The sequence below is a fragment of the Anabas testudineus genome, chromosome 19, assembly GCF_900324465.2.
Source record: "Anabas testudineus chromosome 19, fAnaTes1.2, whole genome shotgun sequence".
In the NCBI taxonomy this organism is placed as follows: Eukaryota; Metazoa; Chordata; class Actinopteri; order Anabantiformes; family Anabantidae; genus Anabas; species Anabas testudineus.
In genome coordinates, this window is record NC_046628.1 from 12,280,668 (window position 1) to 12,300,337 (window position 19,670).

General features: G+C 41.8%; 2 protein-coding genes across 5 annotated transcripts in view; one reads left to right on the forward strand and one right to left on the reverse strand.

Annotated features, from left to right (window-relative positions):
- Positions 1-269: 269 nt before the first annotated feature.
- zranb1a (zinc finger, RAN-binding domain containing 1a) lies at positions 270-13,235 on the forward strand. The gene is made up of 10 exons (XM_026350841.1): positions 270-572; positions 1,002-1,857; positions 5,927-6,114; positions 6,846-6,999; positions 7,203-7,274; positions 8,084-8,282; positions 8,931-9,051; positions 10,608-10,737; positions 11,588-11,817; positions 12,254-13,235. The coding sequence occupies exons 2-10, from the start codon at positions 1,026-1,028 to the stop codon at positions 12,467-12,469; spliced, it is 2,142 nt and encodes a 713-aa protein (XP_026206626.1). The 5' UTR covers positions 270-572; positions 1,002-1,025; the 3' UTR covers positions 12,470-13,235.
- Positions 13,236-13,495: 260 nt separating this feature from the next.
- The window catches only part of LOC113156027 (C-terminal-binding protein 2), an 81,399-nt gene continuing 75,224 nt past the window's right edge, over positions 13,496-19,670 (reverse strand). For all 4 annotated transcript variants that reach the window (XM_026350837.1, XM_026350838.1, XM_026350836.1 and 1 more), the window contains 4 exons: positions 18,676-18,806; positions 16,981-17,108; positions 16,364-16,481; positions 13,496-15,346 (listed from right to left, as the gene is read on the reverse strand). In XM_026350837.1, the coding sequence (XP_026206622.1) occupies positions 15,166-15,346; positions 16,364-16,481; positions 16,981-17,108; positions 18,676-18,806 (558 nt within the window). In that variant the 3' untranslated portion in view covers positions 13,496-15,165. The remainder of the gene's footprint in view (positions 15,347-16,363; positions 16,482-16,980; positions 17,109-18,675; positions 18,807-19,670) is intronic.

A 19,670-nucleotide genomic window follows, 5' to 3' on the forward strand; every position in this document is an offset into this window, starting at 1 on the left:
TTCCATAATATGTGGGAGTGTTTTTAAATATTATATGAAATGTTGTCCTTGGGAGTACAGACTAAATGCGATGGGCTAAAATCTCAGGAAGTATGAAGTGCGTTTGAGCAAATCTGCCCCTGAACACCAATAGGTTCTTTAAATGTCTCACAATTCACGGCAGATTGTGACATTTCCGATACACATCGAAGGCATCACAGTACTCGCCCTTTCAACCAATCACGTCGAGCGATGAGCCAGATGATTGGTGACGTAGGCGGGCTAGCGTTTATTTTGGCTCTGCTACTCATTTGTCTCTCTGTCGCCGCCATTAAACAACAGGGAGGCGATGTAAACCATGGAGCGTATCGGATTTACACCATGATTCGAGGACTACACACTCTTTGCCGAGGTGTGATTTGTTCAGCTAGAGGTTAACGTGTTCATAAAGGGAAACATGTGAGCGACGAAAGGAGTCGAAATAACTCGGTTTGGGGAAAGGCTTGATAGAGCAGGAGGAGGAGGGGGACTGGACAAGAAGGGTTTGTTGTGGTTCACAGCAGCACTTGAGAAACGAGCGCAGTCGCCAGACGGTAAGAGTGTGACATATTATGTCTTTAAGTATTCCACATAGTACCATGTCTAAAGGGTGTACTTTTATATTGAAAAAGAAATCATTAACTGTTGAAATTCACGCTAGGAATATATGCTAGGTTGTTAGCTTGCTGGCTAGCACTAGCTAAAGATTGAAATTTCATCAGCTGCTAACACAATAAAGTCATTCTCTGATTCTTCTTAGCTTGGCGAATGTATGACTTTTAATCACATCACGATACACACACCAGTGTTAGTTTACATACTACTAGAACACATACTTGGAGTAACTCCAAGAAATCTCTACATGTAATTTTAGCGTTAATCTTAAATGTTAAACAACAATATTGTGTCATAATTGTTTATTGTCTAGATGGTTTATAAAGCTTGTGTTCATGCCTCGCATCTAACTGAATTTGTCGCCACAGTTTGATCAACCAAAGCGATTCACAATGACTGACCAGAAGATAAAATGGGCCTGTGACTACTGCACCTATGAGAACTGGCCATCTGCAATCAAGTGCACTATGTGCCGTGCACAAAGATCGAGGGGACCCATCATCACAGAGGAACCTTACAAGAACAGCCCTGATCTGGATCCCAGTCTGGAGTGGGACCCTCCCAGAACTCAGAGTGGCAGCAGCCTCCTCATTTGCCCCGACTCCAGTGCTAGGCCTAGAGTAAGGTCAGCCAGCATGGCTGAGATTGCCAATAAGTGGTCCTGCCAGATGTGCACCTATCTGAACTGGCCCCGGGCCATTCGCTGCACGCAGTGTCTTTGTCAGCGCCCAAGGACCAGCAGTCCCACCGAATCCCCCCATACTTCTAGGTCCAATGCAGGCTGCCGTCCAGCTCTACACTCTCCCGTGGACACCTGTGAGGAGTACAATGACAGAAACAGACTTAACACGCACCAGCAGCACTGGACATGTACAGTATGCACTTACCAGAACTGGCCCACAACTACAAAGTGTGTGGTTTGTGACCACCCCAAGCCCGGCAACCAGGAAACCATAGACCTGGCTGAGTCTGCAGAGCCATCCCTCATGATCAATGAGCAGGACAGGGCTCGATGGAGGGGGAGCTGCAGTGGAAGCCAGGGTCAAAGGAGGTCCCCACCTATGCCCAAGAAGGAAGAAAGTGTCAAAATGGACTTCCAGAGGATAGAGCTTGCAGCAGGAGCCATGAGCAGTAAAGAGGAGCAAGAGGTCGACTTCAAGAAGCTGAAACAGATCAGAAATAGAATGAGGAAAACAGACTGGCTGTTCCTCAATGCGTGTGCTGGTGAGTTTTATGTTGCTTTATGTCATGAAGTAATTCAGTTAATAACTGTTTTGGTAATCAATAAAGTCATCTATAGGCAAAAGCCTAAACGTCTTATTCTAGCTTGTGGGGATTTTGGATTGATTTTTGGAATATATTTTTAAGGGAAGGCCTTAAGTTAGAGAACACTGGCAAGTTAAAGCTTGCCAGTGTTAAAAAAGATAAATTACTTAATAACAAAATAGATGCAGATTTAATTTTCCATTATCTGCTTGTCCCATTCATTTAATTGTTCTGATGACCAATTGTCAAATTATGTACCAGGCTCTGATTAAGGGTGAAAATCCTTTTGGATGAGTCCGTTTTCTTCTCCCATTTCCAACTTTGTGTTTAGTTTCATGATGTCATGCTGCGTGATGACGGATTGATGTGTCAGATGCAACAGTTTTTGTTCCAGTAGCAATACATTTGATTGAGTTGTACTTTATTGCAGGGCAGATGGTGCCTCACCCTGCAAAGGGCAAGGTTGCATATTAATCTAATTCACTTGGTGTTTTATTAATGAAGAACAATGTGTCATATTTGAAGATGACAGGAATTTTTCAAAAACCTTGGCTCAACAAACTCTGTGACTGTTTAATTTCACAAGGTGCATTGTTCAAACTCCACTGTAGTAAGATGATGGATATTATTTACTGTATATAGCAGATAAAAATGCTGAATCATAATAAAGATATTTAACTAAACGGATAGCGGGAATTAGATCCAATTCATCACTGAGCCCATCAGCTGCCTCTGAGAGAGTCTTTGAGAAACTGAGAGAGGGTGTGATTGCTTCCCAGCCGGTGGGAATGAATAGGCCGTCTGGGCACCACAGTAAGAGTGCGGCCCGTGGACCGGAGACTGTCATGGCTCATAGCCAGCACACCATATAAACAGTGGTGCTTATGTGCTGAGCAGGGCCGCCTAGGAGGCAAAAATAGCCCGGACAAGACATGAACACTAGTCAACAAAAACAGCAAAAAAGCATGATTGGCATCCTTGTAACCTTTGCTCCAACTGTCCTCTCCAGCTTGTTGTTGAGGAATTGAAAACATTACTTTTGGGTCATAGTGAGACGGTTGTTTTTACACGCTGTGTACGTGTATCTTTAGACATATTCTGTAAATGCCTTTTGACTTTATTTTAGTACTGCTGTGCTGTTTTATTCTTACCATGACACCTGAGCCTGGTTCAGCTGCAGGTTAGAGGGAGTTTTTCCTTTCCGTAGTTGCCTAGTGCTTTCTCAAGGGGAATATATCGGCTTTCTCCCTATAAATCTGACTCTTAACCTTAATATGTAAAATGCAGAATAAACAGAATAAACCATGTCAGCTGACTTACACTTGTTACTTGTTATGTGTTGCAGTGGAGCTCTTCAAAGTGTTTGTAGATGAAGGAAGTGCCTGAGCTTAGCAGCACATTACGGCCAAACCAAGCACTTCCTCAGGTCTCACAACTTGCTCTCACTTAACTCAACTGTTTCCTCCAGTTTCTGGTCTCACGCTTTTTCAGAATTGTGACTTTGGCCTGAAATCTGATTGATTCCTTTGATTATACTTTCCCAAACAGGAAGTAGGCTCTGTTTGTATAATATTTTTTTTTTTTTTTTTTTTTACCAAATATATTGCAACTGGTGAGTTTTGCACTTGCATATAGTGTTAGTTTTTCTAAGTACGCTATGTTTATAGTTTGATGATGTATACAGTGTGTGATTCCTGAGATTACTGAGATTATAGAATATTACAGGGGAGGAGTTCTGTCTACTTGCTTTCCTTATTTCTTCTTCTTTTCTTCTACTATCAGATGTAAGTTTATCTGATGAGCTAAAATAAACAGTAGGTCATTGTGGTGTAAAAGGACTGCATATAGGTGCAAGTAAGGGCGGTCACATCTGTTCTTAAACAAAATGAATAGATTGTATTTAAAGAGGAACTCTTAAAGTTTCTGACCATTGAAATAACACTAAGTCATACTTCGGAACAGCTTAGTTGTGAGGTCTCTTGTATGAGGAAAGCCTAAGAGGCACAATCATGTGTTCATGAGGACCTGTAGCCACTTCATAAGGTACACCTGTACATTCCAATCTAATCTAATGCAACAACTCTACCATTAATGTTTTGGTACCTCTTTATTTACAGAACTGAACCCCAGACAGAATTTTACTCAGTTCTGAACATAAACAGTACTACTGGGAAACTATTGCTGCACTGAGTTAATGGTAGACAACATAAATGAGTGTTGTTGAGACTGTAACTCCAAAATAAATCTATAATATGATTATGGAAGTGGAGATAATAAGGCATGTGGTATAGATGATATAACATCAGGACATTTGAACTTGCTAGTCAGAAGCTTTAGCCTTTATTCTCTGCTTGTTTGACTGGGCTTTTAGTCTATGGTATTTTTCCTGACTCTAAATTATTATGTTTACTGCACAGCTGGCATTCTGTATGAATTGTATTCTACTAGGTAGATTAGAAAAGGGTATTTTTACCACTGAGAGTCAGAGAGATATATTACAAACCGAACCTACTGAGAGGCTAGACATTAAATCTGGAGAAAGGAGGATAGTTTTCCACCAGGGTCTGTGAAACTTCAGGGTTGCAGATTTGTTGTTTTTTATTGTTTTTGTTGATATTCAGGATGCCCTATGCCCAGATTTATTGATTACTATGAAGTACACACTATGTACTAATCATAATATACTAGCAATTGGTAAAATTAAATAAATGTATTTAAGAATGTGGGCTCGGTTCTCAAACGGCTACATATGAAACGGGTCACCCAGTTGTTTATGCTGTATGATGTCGCTGGCGTGGTAATTGTTAGGAACCTTGGCATGCTTGGCATGTTACTATCCAGGTTCTCTGATGGTAACTGTCCTCTGCCCTGCAGTAAGCCATCATTGCAGTGTTTACTATGTTACTGTACCTAGCTGCCACTTATTTTGCTCATAACAGATGTTGAGACTACTAGTTCCAAAGTAGGGGCAGGATGCTAATCTGCACAGTGCTGCATCTGACACAGCTCTTATATTTGTGTATTATTAACTACACTGGTCTGTCTGTTCTGTTATGTAGTAGCTTGACAGTGTGATAACTGTTCTCACACTGCGTTAGCTAGTGGCAGCATCTAAAGGTCATTTGAATTGTGGATTGACGTCAAGAACTAGAGCGCTGTGTTTACTCTGAATTCTATATGCATTTAACTGGTTTACTGTAGCTGAGTTTGTTCACAAATCTTTTTTCCCTGGTCTTTATTATTAATTGCTTTTGACTAAGAACAGTATGATTTGATAGCATAGTTTAATGGATATTTCTTTAGCTCTTATATTGAACATGGAAAGCTGTGTGCTGCATCTTGCTTCAATTACAAGAAGTACATAAGGTTGGAGCTGCTCCAAAAGCCAGTATAATCCATTTAACAAAGCACAGGCCTGTTTTAAAAGGATTCCCTTGTCTTTCCACATTAATTGATGTTCTTTGCAGATGTGTGTGAATAGGAAACACTTGTATTTGGCATAGCAGATTACTATACACTCGCTTGCCAATTTATAAGGTCCACCATGCTAAATGTAATACACTCTGATACTATCAATGAAATAAAAACTAGCTACATGAAGGCTAAGATGTTTATAGAGGTGTTGATTGATCTTTATTGCCATTTTAAGGTTAGATTTCGTGTTGAAGTCAATCTGCAGTATGTTTTAATATATAATGTCTTCCCTCATTAATATAAATGGTATGCCTAAAAAACTGAATGTATATACCTTGCCATTACAGCAGGGGTTGTGTATAGGCAACAGCTGTTGAATGTAATTCTTTTTATTTAATTTTTTGCACTACACTGCTGCTTGTACTCTTAGCATAGGTTGTAAACAATGTAGATGTGTGCGTCACCGCCATCCAAATTCAACAGCCTGTGTACATGAATTCCTGGAAAAGCAACTGCACCAGTAAAATGAGGCTTTGATCCATTTTTGCATTTCAGTGGAAACATTTGTTTCCTATTTTCTGACCTTCCTTCCTCTTTCCTTCCCCTGCTACAGGCGTGGTGGAGGGAGACCTGGCGGCAGTGGAGGCCTACAAGTCATCCGGAGGTGACATCGCCCGGCAGCTCACTGCTGACGAGGTGCAGCTCCTCAACCGGTCCTCAGCTTTTGATGTAGGCTTTACTCTGGTCCATCTTGCTATTCGCTTCCAGAGGCAGGACATGCTAGCAATCTTGCTAACAGAGGTAAGCATTCTTATTGATTTAATTTCTTTCAAGCACTCCATTGGAATTACAAGAGATGCCAAGCTTTTTGAGCAAGTATGCCAAAAATGTACTTTGAGTGTAAGTGCACATGAATACACCAAGTATATGACAAAGAAATTAATTTGATTTCATTCTTTTCCACAGTAGATGATATATAGCAGATGCCTGTAATGTCTAAAATTACAACAGCAGTGCACTTTGAGGATTAGGTGGAGGATTAGCCTGGCTACAGTCCTGTCATTGGTTCCTAATGGACGCGATGCCACAGAGCTGATGTAGTTTGCAAGGAGGACAACCAACGATTAGGGAAATCACAGGGGCCTACAATGTGAAACAAGTGACTGAGGTTGGATGAGATTGATTAACTCTGCACTGTGTATGGAGTTAGATCCTCATTATAACAAATACATACAACATAGCACACCTAAATAACAATACCCAAGACTGTAAAAAGCACTCTGATGTGATGAATTTAACCTTCAAATTCTAATGTCAGACAGATAATAAAATACTGATACAGCGCTGTGCTTATTTATTAGTTACATAAATTATATTTACATACTGTCTTCCTGATTGGCTAAATTATCACAAATTGTTAATAAGATTTGTCCCCACTGTGCCCATCACATCAATACATAATCCAAACTAATGTCTTTTCAATGAGAGTGTGTGTATATATATATATATATATATATATTTTTTTTTTTAAGGTGAACCAGCAGGCAGCTAAATGCATCCCCTCCATGGTGTGTCCTGAGCTGACAGAGCAGATCCGGAGGGAGATTGCAGCTTCACTACATCAACGCAAGGGAGACTTTGCCTGCTACTTCCTCACTGATCTAGTTACCTTCACCCTGCCTGCAGGTACCCATCTTCATGATGCATCATTTCACTGATTGTGCTTATCATGTAATTTAACACCTACTTTCCTCGTCCCTTCACAAATGTAACAGTGTTTCTCGTGCTCTGTGTGTCATTACTACAGTGTTTCTGTTGCCCTCAGAGCAGCATATCATGAGGTTATAATGAGCATGGCTACACAATATCATTCCTATGTGTCTTTGCAGATATAGAGGACTTGCCGCCTGCTGTCCAGGAGAAGCTGTTTGATGAGGTGTTGGACCGGGATGTGCAGAAAGGTACCCAAGATTTATTCATGTTTACCTCTTGTATTTGCACATCCCCAGCCTGGATTTATTTAAGTCCAGTCACATTTGTTCCAACACAATAGGTTGTAGATTCATAGTCGGGCCATGCTGTGTCCTAAAATCAACATTGCTCTTGTACTCTTCAGTAGTGAGCAACCACCGCCTCCTGATTCATCTGTTGTCTCCTCTTTAACTGGGTGAATTGAGTTCTCTCATTTGCCTTTCACATGCTTAGCTGAGGAATCAGTGACGGTTTTCTGATGATATTTCAGTTAAGAAAAAATGCTGAAAAACCTGCGATGTGATCCACTAATCCATAGACTTATGTGTTTTATACCGAGCCCCTAAAGGGACACTGGGGACACTATGATTTTAGTCGTTAAACTGGTCTTACAGAGGTGTAGAAAGTGGTCACATGGGCTGGATGGTTTATACCGCAGAGCACAGAGTAGGAAATGTTTTTGCACTTTATGCTGGTTTGATATCGAAATAAGCAGCTGTAGTTGCCCATAAACTTGTGCGCAATAAGTTCCAGGCTGACAGTCACTTTTTGGAATGACAATGGTGCAAGGGACACACCAGTTTTGATCCATTTATTAACAATTACAATCATCTGGTCAACTGCAAATGTCCCTTTAGAAGAACCTTGGTTTAGTTTTACTTTAAACTTAATAAATCATCTCCCTATTGTCTCCTCTTGTTGTTTTCACAAGGTCTGAAAACAGATTGACTTGTCTACTTCCTACTGAACTCTGCCCACAATGATGCATTTTCCCTGTTTCTCTCTCTTCTGTTTACAGAGTTAGAAGAGGAATCCCCAGTCATCAACTGGTCTCTGGAGCTGGGCACGAGGTTGGACAGTCGTCTGTACGCTTTGTGGAACCGCACAGCTGGAGACTGTCTTTTGGACTCTGTTCTACAGGCCACCTGGGGCATCTACGACAAGGACTCTGTCCTCCGCAAGACCCTCCATGACAGCCTGCATGATTGCTCCCACTGGTGAGACTGCTGTTTTGTAGTATTCAAAATATTATACTAATATAGAACTAAAGTATTTTTGAACCTATAAAGATGGTTTTTATTTTGAAGGAAATGAGCCCTGAATACTTGATACTAACTTTGACACATTAAAAACATCTGCTTAGATTTAAACATGTGTCCTAATTGATGCTATAAAAATGTTTTTCTAGTTGTTTGCAGCCAGTGGAAAACAAATATATCATTCCATAATTACAGTTTAATGGTTTGATCGTTTGACTTGTAGAGTTAGTGCAAGGAACATTTCCCAAGGATATTTATATACTTCCCTCACACGGTCAAATACAGGAGGTAGTAGAGGTAGGAGATGAAAGAGATGCTCTCCTTTTAATGTGTGTAGAAGCAGGTATGTGGAGGATTCTGTTCATAATTACAGTTTTCCTCAGACTCTTTAAAAAGTTTTAACTTGAGTCATCCATATTCAGTGTTTCAAAGGTCTTTCTTTGCCATGCAACAACTTTCTGTCAAAAAATCCAGTTGGTGAGATTGTAAAACACTGTAAAAGGATAAACTGGAATCACTGTATATAAATTCACTATCACTATACTACTATGTGAACTTGAAACTATCAACCTTAAAGTGTACTTATATTTAACTTTGATCTTTTAGGTTTTACACACGCTGGAAGGAGTGGGAGTCGTGGTACTCGCAGAGCTTTGGTTTGCATTTCTCCCTGAGAGAGGAACAGTGGCAGGAGGATTGGGCGTTCATTCTTTCTTTGGCCAGCCAGGTAATTATGAGGTTCCGTCTAGTTTGCGTACTTCCGTCTTGTAGAGGATCAATCAAACGATGGTATGTTATCTGTCTCTAAAGGGCCTGTGTGAGCATCTCCTAAAAGTGTGATGGGATGGATGTGAAAAAATACATTATATAAACTCAAATATTGTCACAGGCAAGACGACAGGTTTGATGTGTTTTTGTTTATTGGAATATTCAGATGTCAACTAACAATACAAATTAGAAAATCATTTTGTGACTGTGACTTGTTTAAAAAGATAATTAAACTTGTGGCATACATTTAGAAATACAGGACGTTCATCACCACATTTTTACATTTGTTGGACAAATCAAATTATGTATTCTTTAACTTGTTTGGACACGTCATGTAACGGCTAAAAAGGATATATTCCTTCTGTATAAATCACACATTTACATCCCTGACTCCTGCAGTTGTCAGGGATGCAAACACTGCAAACACAATGGTAAAACTGCTCCTCATGGTTCCATTTGATCTGTGCAAAATTCACTCCAACCACAGTGTTGTGTTTTAGTTGAGGTGTTTATTAGTTTTCTATTATGTTCTTTCACTGCAAATAGCAAGAGCAGCAGTACTTAAGTGGTTCTCATAAAAATGTCATTAAATGGACACAGCTCCAGTTGCAGTCTGTGGTCATGTGTTTGCTGTCTGTACTCTTCTGTAGTTCAGCCACTTCTGTAAAAACAAAGTTTGATTTGGAAAGTACTTAAGCCCCAAGAGAAACATAGAAACACATATTTGAATTGCATTATCCACATGCAAATTCCAAAAGAAACTTAACAATACGCTATTTGGTAAACAAAAAAAATAATATTTAATAGCACAGAACCTGATTTGTCAACACAGTCAAATGCACAGAAAGCAATTTAGTAGTGTAGCAGTATGTTTTTATGTTAATGTGTCGGTATGTTGTTTATTTAAGTGTGACTGAACTGAATGGGAGACGCTGTGAAAGGTGGATCTTGTAGGAATGACAGAAAGGACATAAGCAATTATAATAGATCCCCCTAAGATGGAGTTGTAGATTAACAGGCAGCTCATCTGCTTGGCTGGTACGCCTGCTGAAGGAGCACTCCTTCACAACACGTGACCTTAGGATTACATGTATTTAGCTCAGAGAGCCACTCCACTGACAGTATAAACAAACACAGCAAGCCACCATGTGATAATATTGTCTGAGGCTTTGACAGTGATGGAGAGATGAGATGAGAAGCATAAATATACTCATCATACCCTGCTGTATAACATTCCTTAAGAGTGGGTGACTTTGAAGCTCATTTTTTAGCTGTATTACATTTAAAAGCAGTTGTGTAACTTACTTTCTGCTTATTCACTTAGTGGACCTGAAAGATGAGAAGAGGGTGCAGTGTTGCAAGTTCAGGACACTGTTTTGCAATGCTGTCACAGTACTTGGCAGCCGGAGCCCTCTTCACTATTTTTAGTTGTACTATTCAGTGTATTTTGAGGTAGTGTATGTGATTACAACTACTGTGTACATATATTTTTTTTCTTCCTCTTTTTCAACTCAGCCTGGAGCCAGCCTGGAGCAAACCCACATTTTTGTTCTCGCACACATTCTTCGCAGACCAATCATAGTCTACGGAGTGAAATACTACAAAAGTTTCCGTGGGGAAACATTAGGATACACTCGTTTTCAAGGTGAGATAATATTTGAATGAATACTTATACAGTAGTTATTTATATAAGATTGCATAGAGACTTAACATTGCATTGCATAATTGTTGTTGTTGCATATTCACACTTTGTACTTAAGTAATGGTACCCGTGAAAAGAGACATGTCATTTTGTTCAGTGCCTCCAGCTCAACAGGTGAAATTCCAGTCTGTGTTGTGTTGGAGTAGATGCAGAAGTCTCGGATTGACGTCTGAAAACTTGGGCAGATGAATCCGAAACAATCTGCTTTATGGAATAGTTGGATTTTATCATGGAACTTTTTTTTTTCCCCATTCTACATCCTTTCCACCTATGACATGAAGCTCCTCTATATGACTTTGAACTATGCATGCACACCTGCGATGCATAGCTTGGGAACATATATCTTTACAGCAATCAGCCTTTCCTTTCCTGTGCTGCCTTTTAATTAGTTTGCAATTTGGCAGATCACTAAAACCCGAGAATTAACCGTGATAGGCGTCGAACTGGAGCCATAGCTTTAGTTTATATTACATATGTCTGCTGATTAGTAGTGTGTGTTTTGGAGCAGGAAGTGGAGAGGCAGTGTGTAGTCCTGAAGAAGCAGAGCACCAGGCAGCACCACAGCGCTGCTCTCTGCTCACAATGCCCCAGTTGTTTCCAGTCAGCTGAAACACAGCCACGTCTGATGTCAGGTCAGATTTGAGATGGTACTTGGCCCCAACTGACATTCACACACAGTGTAATTTGAGTGTACAGCTGCAGGGCCTGTTCCTTCCAGGTGGCTCCAGTGTCGTGGCACACAGTAGCTCCCATCTGGTCTGACTCGCTTTTTGTGTGTGTCGTGTGCGTTTAGGTGTGTATCTGCCTCTGTTATGGGAACAGAGCTTCTGCTGGAAGAGTCCCATCGCCCTGGGCTACACACGGGGCCACTTCTCAGCCCTGGTGGCCATGGAGAACGACGGCTATGACAACCGCGGTGCAGGTGCAAACCTGAATACGGACGATGATGTCACAGTCACTTTCTTGCCACTGGTCGACAGTGAGAGGAAACTGTTACACATTCACTTCCTGTCTGCACAAGAGGTAAGGGTCTGAAACTGATGTATCGATATAGCTCATGTTTTCTGCTCATGTTAGTTGCTATTTTAGGGAAGTATAGCTGTGTATGTTATTTAATATTAACGTCACAGTGAAATTGCACTTAAAAATACAAATGTTTTACGGCAGCGTATTTGCATCTTCTTCTGTGCTATTCATACCTGCACTCAACTTGTGCATTGTAAACTAGAAAAATAACCATACTGTGTTATCAGTATGTAGCAGGAAACCTGATATTCTAGGACATAAAAACAGGAAAATCATTTTTAGACAAATATGCTTTTTAAAAATAATGTTAGAACAAATCGTGCAAACATGAACTGCATATTTTAGTTTATGGTGCACGGCTGGTCACCAGCAGTCTTATACTTTCAAAACACCCTAGTCTGTTCCTTAACGGCATGTTTTGTCTTCAACTCAGATGGGAAACGAGGAGCAGCAGGAGAAGCTGCTGAGGGAATGGCTGGACTGCTGCGTGACAGAAGGAGGAATGCTGGCAGCCATGCAGAAGAGCTCTCGCCGCCGTAACCACCCCCTGGTCACCCAGATGGTGGAGAAGTGGTTAGACAGATACCGCCAGATCCGCCCCTGTGCCTCTCTCTCTGACAGCGAGGAAGAGGACGACGAAGATGAGTGAAAGAGGGGAGTTAAAGAAGGACAGCTTGTAACGTGAGACTGGACAGTGTAGGCTCTGGGAGATTACCGTACTATCTACATTTCTATTTTTCTTTCTCCAAAATGTAAGTCTTTAACTTGTAACAATGCATGTGTTCTGTGAACTCTGTGATAGATAAAAAATATACTAGCACCAAGAAACAGAACCCCCGATTACTGCTCCTATGAAAGCACATAAAGTCAGTTTACTTCGCCTTTCTATGCTCAGATTTCTCCCTATCACAGTACCGGTCTCCACATGAGACAACTCGTAGGAAATCTAGCAACATATAATGTATTTAAGGAAATCCCAATGGTGCACTAGATGAGAAATTTCTTTTTCAGAATTGCCTGTCAGAAGATGCTAATCCTTGTGTGTTAAGGTTTAAAGAGCCCCTATTTTCCTGATTGCTGATCCCTCTGTGAACGCCTTCTGATTATGGATTTATTTATTTGTTGAGGAGAGGTTAGCATACAGAGGCGATACCTTTGTTTGCCCCGTTTTATCTGTGTTCTGTTTGATCCTTTCAGTCTTGAAGTATTTTATTTTGCACAGATAACACATACATTCTGTGATGGGAGGGGAAATACGACAAGTACAAGTTTACTGACATTTTTACGTGTGATTTAGTAGCTCCTGTTCATTTTAGAGTGGGTGGTGTTGATGCTGGTGGGGAAAAGTGAAAACCAAACACTCTGCCTCTTTCTATGGAGTGCATTAGTATTAAATTTGACTCACTTGCATCCTCTTTTTGCCACGTGCATTTCTTTGCAAATGTGTTTCCTATGTTTGGATAAGTAGAGCTACAGACTGTTTATCTTCAGAATGAACTGTCATCCGGATGTGTTGCTACTCTGGCACCCCCCTGTGACAAAGGATAAAACTATGAGGTTGACAGAGATGATGCAAGATTACAGTAAAGGATGGTGGTCTCATCAGAAACCGGAGTTTGTGCACTGGTAACGGCACATTAAATGGTAATCAAATCAAGCAGTGGGTACAGACGGCTCATTCTCAGAATCAAATCTTTTTATTTGAACTGCACTGAATGCTAAATGTTCACCTTGTACAAGAAACAAATACAAATACTCACACTAAAAACAAAAACATACTGCTGGCTGCCTCTTCTGCTATTGTTGGGACACTAAGGAGTTTCTGCTATTGCTCTTACAGAGTACAAGATGCCCCAAAGAACCTGGCCTTCAATAGAACAAAGAAAATATAAGAAGGATTGAAGATAAAGGGAGGGATCACATAGGACTATGGTTATAGGAACATTTAACTAGGCAATACAAATCTAACAGGACTCTTCAAAACTGTTTAACACCAAAAACATGGGATGCGCCTTGTATATAAAAATGCCACTATGGAAAGGAGGAGGGAGGAGATAAAATATCCAGACTAACCAGATTAATCTTATCTTTTTTTTCCCCCTCAAAGACAATTCTGGGAATAAACAATATCTGCAAATGCGTTTTTCCTGAGTCATTAAGAAATGAAGTTTGCTTTAACCCTTTCCTGTCTTTGGAGTGTGAAATGTGCTCGAAAGAAGGCAGGGAGTCACAGTCTGTGCACTGCTGCCACTAAGCTAAGACGGGTCAGCACAGAAGAATCAGATGCAGTCACACCAATGTCTTTATTGATGATTATGGAAAATGTTCTCCTCTTCACAGCTCACAGTCACACGACACATCACTGACTCTTATAATAACTAAAAGGAAAAGTGAAATACTTAGCTGGCAGCTCCTTCTAACTTCATGTACTGTAAAACTTCAGCTACAATCAAATATGTAACGTGGATGTTTAGTGTTTACCACCGACAGCTTCACAAATGACCTCTGGCCATAATTTGGAGCAACTTAACGATGTTGATGGTCACAGGTGGAGAAAGAATATCTCAATATGTAGAAGTGCCCTCGAGTGGTGAAAACCAGAAACTGCAGCTGTCAAGTATATTATTGCCAGGAAAGGGTTAAAATCCGCTCTAGATTACCATAACTGATGAGCAATCTTTTCCTTTTGTCTGACGAATGATAAATATATATATATAAGACAATAATCCATTTTTAGTCATTCACACAGAAGATCGAAAGGAAAAAAAGAAATTCTCTTCTGAGGCATAAGGAGGGGGCTAAACAACACACATTAGTTACGTAAGGAGAGTTGGAGGTGGGGATGAGTGGTGGTTCAGGGTGGGGTAAGGTCCGGTAGCACAAGATGCCACAGTTTGATTTTTCCTCTTGTTCTCCTGTTGTTTTGAGATGTGGGCCTACGCTTCCCAAGAACTCTGAGTGTGTGTGTGTGTGTGTGTGCGTGTGCGTGTGTGTGTGTAGGGGGGGTCGGATAGAGTCTCATCGGGTTATCCTGGAGCACTAAAAACACTGGACTCTGTGTCCACAATCATAGGCATGTCCCGAAGAAAAACAAACAAACAAAAAAAACATCATCAAAGAGTAAAGTCGGTACTGAACCCAAAGAGACAGAGTAAAAACTAAAATGTTAAAAGTACAAATTCCCTGGAACACGTCTTTTGTTCCCAGTTGCCGACTGATTTAACAGGCAGCCACTTGTGTTGTTTCACTGTCTCTTGGTCCCAGTTGGTCGGTTGCTTTGCGATTGGTTGGATCTGAGTGGCGACAGGTCGGGTTGAGATGTTACCGTCTGTATCCCTTCTGCTGCTATTGCTCGGTGAGGTGCTCTCTGGTCTCGCCGTGTTTGGAGGGCTGGTTGGGCGACGGGGCCTGGGAGGGGTGTGTACCAGAGGGCAGGGTGTGGGCGATGGGCACCCCACCTGGAACCATGCCCTCTAACGCCCCTGGGATGCCGCCCGGAGCCACTCCCACCACACCTGGTGGGTATCTGGAGGAGGGGAGGGTCAGAGGTTAGTGTCGCAGACGGTGACTCACAGCTTTACTAGCTCACAATCCCAACACCATGAAAGGATTCTCTGAACAATCCTGACATGTTGTGATATTTACTGGCTCTTTTCCATCACAGGAACATTTCACTGCATTTTAACCTGTGAAAAGGTTCCTGCTGTTGTCTACTGTTTTTAATAAGTATCAACATTTAGCTTTAAATTCTTATCTTAAACAATCATTCATCTGTATAATTATCATTTCTATTTAGAGGAAGCAGACAGGCTTTTAGCCCCAGTTCCTCAAACTATATGGTGGAAAAGAGCCGTTACATTAAAATAAATATTCAAGCAAACAAGTGTCTGGAAAGATACAGTAACACCATTCAACCAGAAGAGGGAGGGAGGGGGACATGTTAAATCCAACAGAACCCCCCCAGGAAGGAAACCATAAAGCATGACTCCATCCATGAAACTGCATCTGAATGGCTTTGTGTCATGCTTACTGGGACACTCAAAATCCACATTCAGTGCCATCCTTCTCTACTGTCAGTCAAACAGGTGAGTGCTGGGACACTATAGAGGTGACACACATCAGGTGAGAGGGTCCGTAGGCCCGGATGCTCGTATTTACCTGCTCCTGATCTAGGCATTAATTTTGTCTTGGGGAACTCCGGCTGTTATGGTCGGAAGAGTTTGGTGCACTTGGCTGCGTGAAAGAAGCACATGGAGGCGAACATGCTGAGATCAGGAAGAGCCCGGAGTGGGACACGTTGGACAGAGTTATCTTTCTACTACTACAGAGAACAGTTAGTGAGGGAACGGGGAACTAGGATCTACAGCAGGTTGGTGACCTCACTGAATCATTTCTATTAGAAAACAATTAACATGAAAGAGTTAACAAGATTTCTTTGTTTCAGCATTATTGAATTTGCTGCTGAGGTTCTAAAGAAAATCCTAAAAGAAATTATTTATAAGTAGAAAACTTTTAACAGATCCTCTGCATTTTCAGTTCCTACCTGTAGGCAGCGCCGTTGAGCTCGGGGTGAACACCTGGTTGATCCATAACGGCCCACGGCGCCGTGGTGACGAAAAACTCCTTGTTGACGCAGTTTCTTAGGCTGTCAGGGATGCGTCCTGTCACAGGAGGCGAACACACTGAATTAAAAGCAGCAGATCACAGCGACATAAATCACAGAGTCTAAAAGGCCGTAACTTGTTACAGGGGATGAGCGACCAGACGACGGCGAAGTGGTAATGACTTCAGGCTGGCAAACATATCAGGCTTGGGTACACAAATGCAAATTAAGATCATTTAACAATCTGGATGTTTTCTGGGAGGCTAGCCCCCGGGCGCTGCTCTGCGTCGGGAAGCTAATGATGACATCTATTAAGAGGTCCAGATTTAATAAAGGCTGCCTAGGGCCTATTGAAGTGGAAATGTGACATCTGGGGAAGAAAGACGTGCAACAGGTCACATATTAGACTGAATCTGAGGTTGGGGGGGGGGGGGGGGGGGGGGGGGGGGGGGGGGAAGGGGCTTGACTATGAAGCAGAGTAGACAGGAAACAGGTTCAGTGTTTTGTTTGTTAAGCCCCGGAGAACAAATTGAAAATGTGTTTGCAGGACTGTGTACCGGTGATGGCTCGTCGAATCTCTGTGGCGGCTGCCTCCCTCATCTCCAAAGAGGCCTGCTCGCTGTACCAGGCTGTGTGTGGTGTGCAGATCAGGTTCGGAGCATCCTTCAGTGGGCCCTGAGCAAAACTGCAACACACACACACACGTATTATTAATTATTGGGATGTTCAGAAAACCCATTCATGTGCATCAACGTGATATTATAACTAATTCCCATTTGCTTTTCCCCCCAAATCTCCCAACTGCTCATGTCTCATGTCACGATCTGTATGATAATAACATATCCAGAAGTAGAAAATATCAAATCCTGGTATTTACAACTGCTACAATTCTTTAATAATAATAATAATAATAATAATAATAATAATGACTTTATTTGTCCCCTTGGGGAAATTGTGGTTTGGACAGCTGGAGTATATGACAGCGCTACTGTGGGGTTTCAGTGTGTTGAAGTCAGGAGGAACCGGGAGTCGAACCACTGACCCTCGGGGTTTTAGATGCTGCTCTCCCCACTGAGCTACATGTGGCCATTTTCTTCTTTCTTCACCAAATTTCCTTTCTCTCATCGCTCTGGGAAACTGATCACACCCAACTCCCTCTCCTCCTCTTCCCCTATCCTTGTAACACCTCGCCTGGTTGTGCGCTCGTCTGTGTGTAACGCCTCAGCGGCGCCCTGAATCCGTGTCGTGACAAAGTTATGAGATACTCCCCCTGCTGAATCCTTAAGCAGCCAGTGAGCTGAGCAAGCAGCCAGAAACTAACAGCCTCCAAACTCGGTAACTGCCCCTGATGCGTGAGTGACACATCAATATCAGTTACCCTGTGAGAAGGGGAACAAGCTTCTTAGAAAGGTGTAAAACTGGGAGGCGTGTACGCGGTGGGGCCTCTGATGTGAGCAGGACTGGAAATGGAAATACAGCGAGTAAAAGGTGATGTTTTGGAGATGCAGGTTAAATGTGGCTTTAAAAGAAAGATTAAAGATTAAAAGCATGCAGGGTTTAGGCTTTTATTCATTTTTCATCAGGTTTCAGTATTTTCAATGAGCCCAGATCATTCCTGAAAATGTTATTTTAATACATGTAGTTAAAAATGTTGGGACATTATACTGCTAACATTTACAGTAACTGGTTTTTATGTTGCTCTAATGATTATATTACTGTGGAATGTGAAAATTAACACGTTTGCTGCAACCTTGAGCTTTTGTAAAATTTGAATGGAGAAACACATGGAAACTAAATATGAAGTAAACTGTTTCCTACAAATGTTTCTCGGTTTGAAAACGGTTTTCGAAGGAGAGGAGTCTTTGGACACGCTCTGAGTTAGACCTCGCCACGCTCACCCATCCACCAGCAGCTGCACCTGTATTTAGTTTCCTCTGACGGGATTAAAGAGAGCTCTCCATCTCCTGAATTCCATTACCAGCAGGGCCCTGAAGGAGACTTTTAAAAGAGTATGAGGTGAGGCTTTAACTTGTCATACGTCTGCCATTGTTCCCGCCTGCCTGTCCCGTTTGCCTCCTCAGCTGTTTACGCTTCTCTATCGCCTTGTCTGTGTGTGTAATTGGTTGCTTTCTTTCCCTTTCTGCACACCCATCCATTCCCTTGTCTGTATCTGTCTCTCTAAGTGAACCCTTCATCTGTCTGGCTTTGGGAGAGATTTGTGTGTGTGTGTGTGTGTGTGTGTACACACTTACCTGAAGGGCTCTGTTTCATGGACGTCTAAGGCAGCTCCGCGTATTCTGCCCTCCTTCAATGCCTGGGCCAAGGCTTTCTCATCCACCAAACCTCCCCGAGCAGTATTGACCAGGAACGCACCCTGACGCATCTGTGGCACACAAGACGCATAAATACAAACATGTCAAGACAGATTTTGTGTGTTTCTCTGCGTCAATGAGCCTGTCCTTCAAATTAATCTGTCTGATCTAAAGCGGGAGATCAGTCTGGATTGAAGAACTATGCATTTCAAAGCTTTTAAAAATATTACAAACATACACAGAAAGTTTAAAAAGACAGAAACAAGGTGACATCTCTGCCTGATGCCTGACAGATACAGGCGACAGGCAGCACCCGGGGAAAATGTTGTCAGATATGGAACAGAAGACAGTCTTTATCCAAAACCAAGAGATGAAATGAAGGATGAGCTGTAAGATGAGGCAGTGCCACCAACCTCTGCCGCTTGTGGGGGTAAAAAAAAAAAAAAAAAGCACAACAAAAAGTGTAAGACGAAGGACAGGGGGAAAAAAATCAAATGAATATGCTCAGAAGAAAGTAATCCCTTAATCTTGACAAAAGCTAAAATCCAGGGGCATGAAAAGCCTTAACGCTGGCAGGCAGTCCTTTATTAGGCCTTTGTGGTTTTGACACACACAGAAACACGCAAACACGTTTCCACTCTACACGCTGAGAGAGAGTGCCAAGATTTTTGCTGAGGAACGAGAGCGGAAAGTGTTTTTTTATTATAGCACTTAAGAGGCAGCTAAGAGTCTTTAGCTATGGAGAAGACACTGAGTTAACTAGGTTAGGTTATGACCCCACACCCACGTGCGTTTGTCTATTCATACACTGTACCTCGCTAAATTTTAAGAAAGAAGGACGCGAGAGAAGCAGCAGAGATGGGAAAAGCATCGGCATGAGCAGAGATGGTTCTTTAGGCAGTGCAGTTCCTCAGCCTCCCTGCAGGTGTCACTCC

Coding starts and splice junctions, on each gene's coding strand:
- zranb1a (XM_026350841.1), top strand. CDS start 1,026: ATGACTGACCAGAAGATAAAATGGGCCTGTGACTACTGCACCTATGAG. Junction 7,000..7,202: donor TACCTTCACCCTGCCTGCAG/GTACCCATCTTC, acceptor GTGTCTTTGCAG/ATATAGAGGACTTGCCGCCT. Junction 11,818..12,253: donor ACTTCCTGTCTGCACAAGAG/GTAAGGGTCTGA, acceptor TCTTCAACTCAG/ATGGGAAACGAGGAGCAGCA.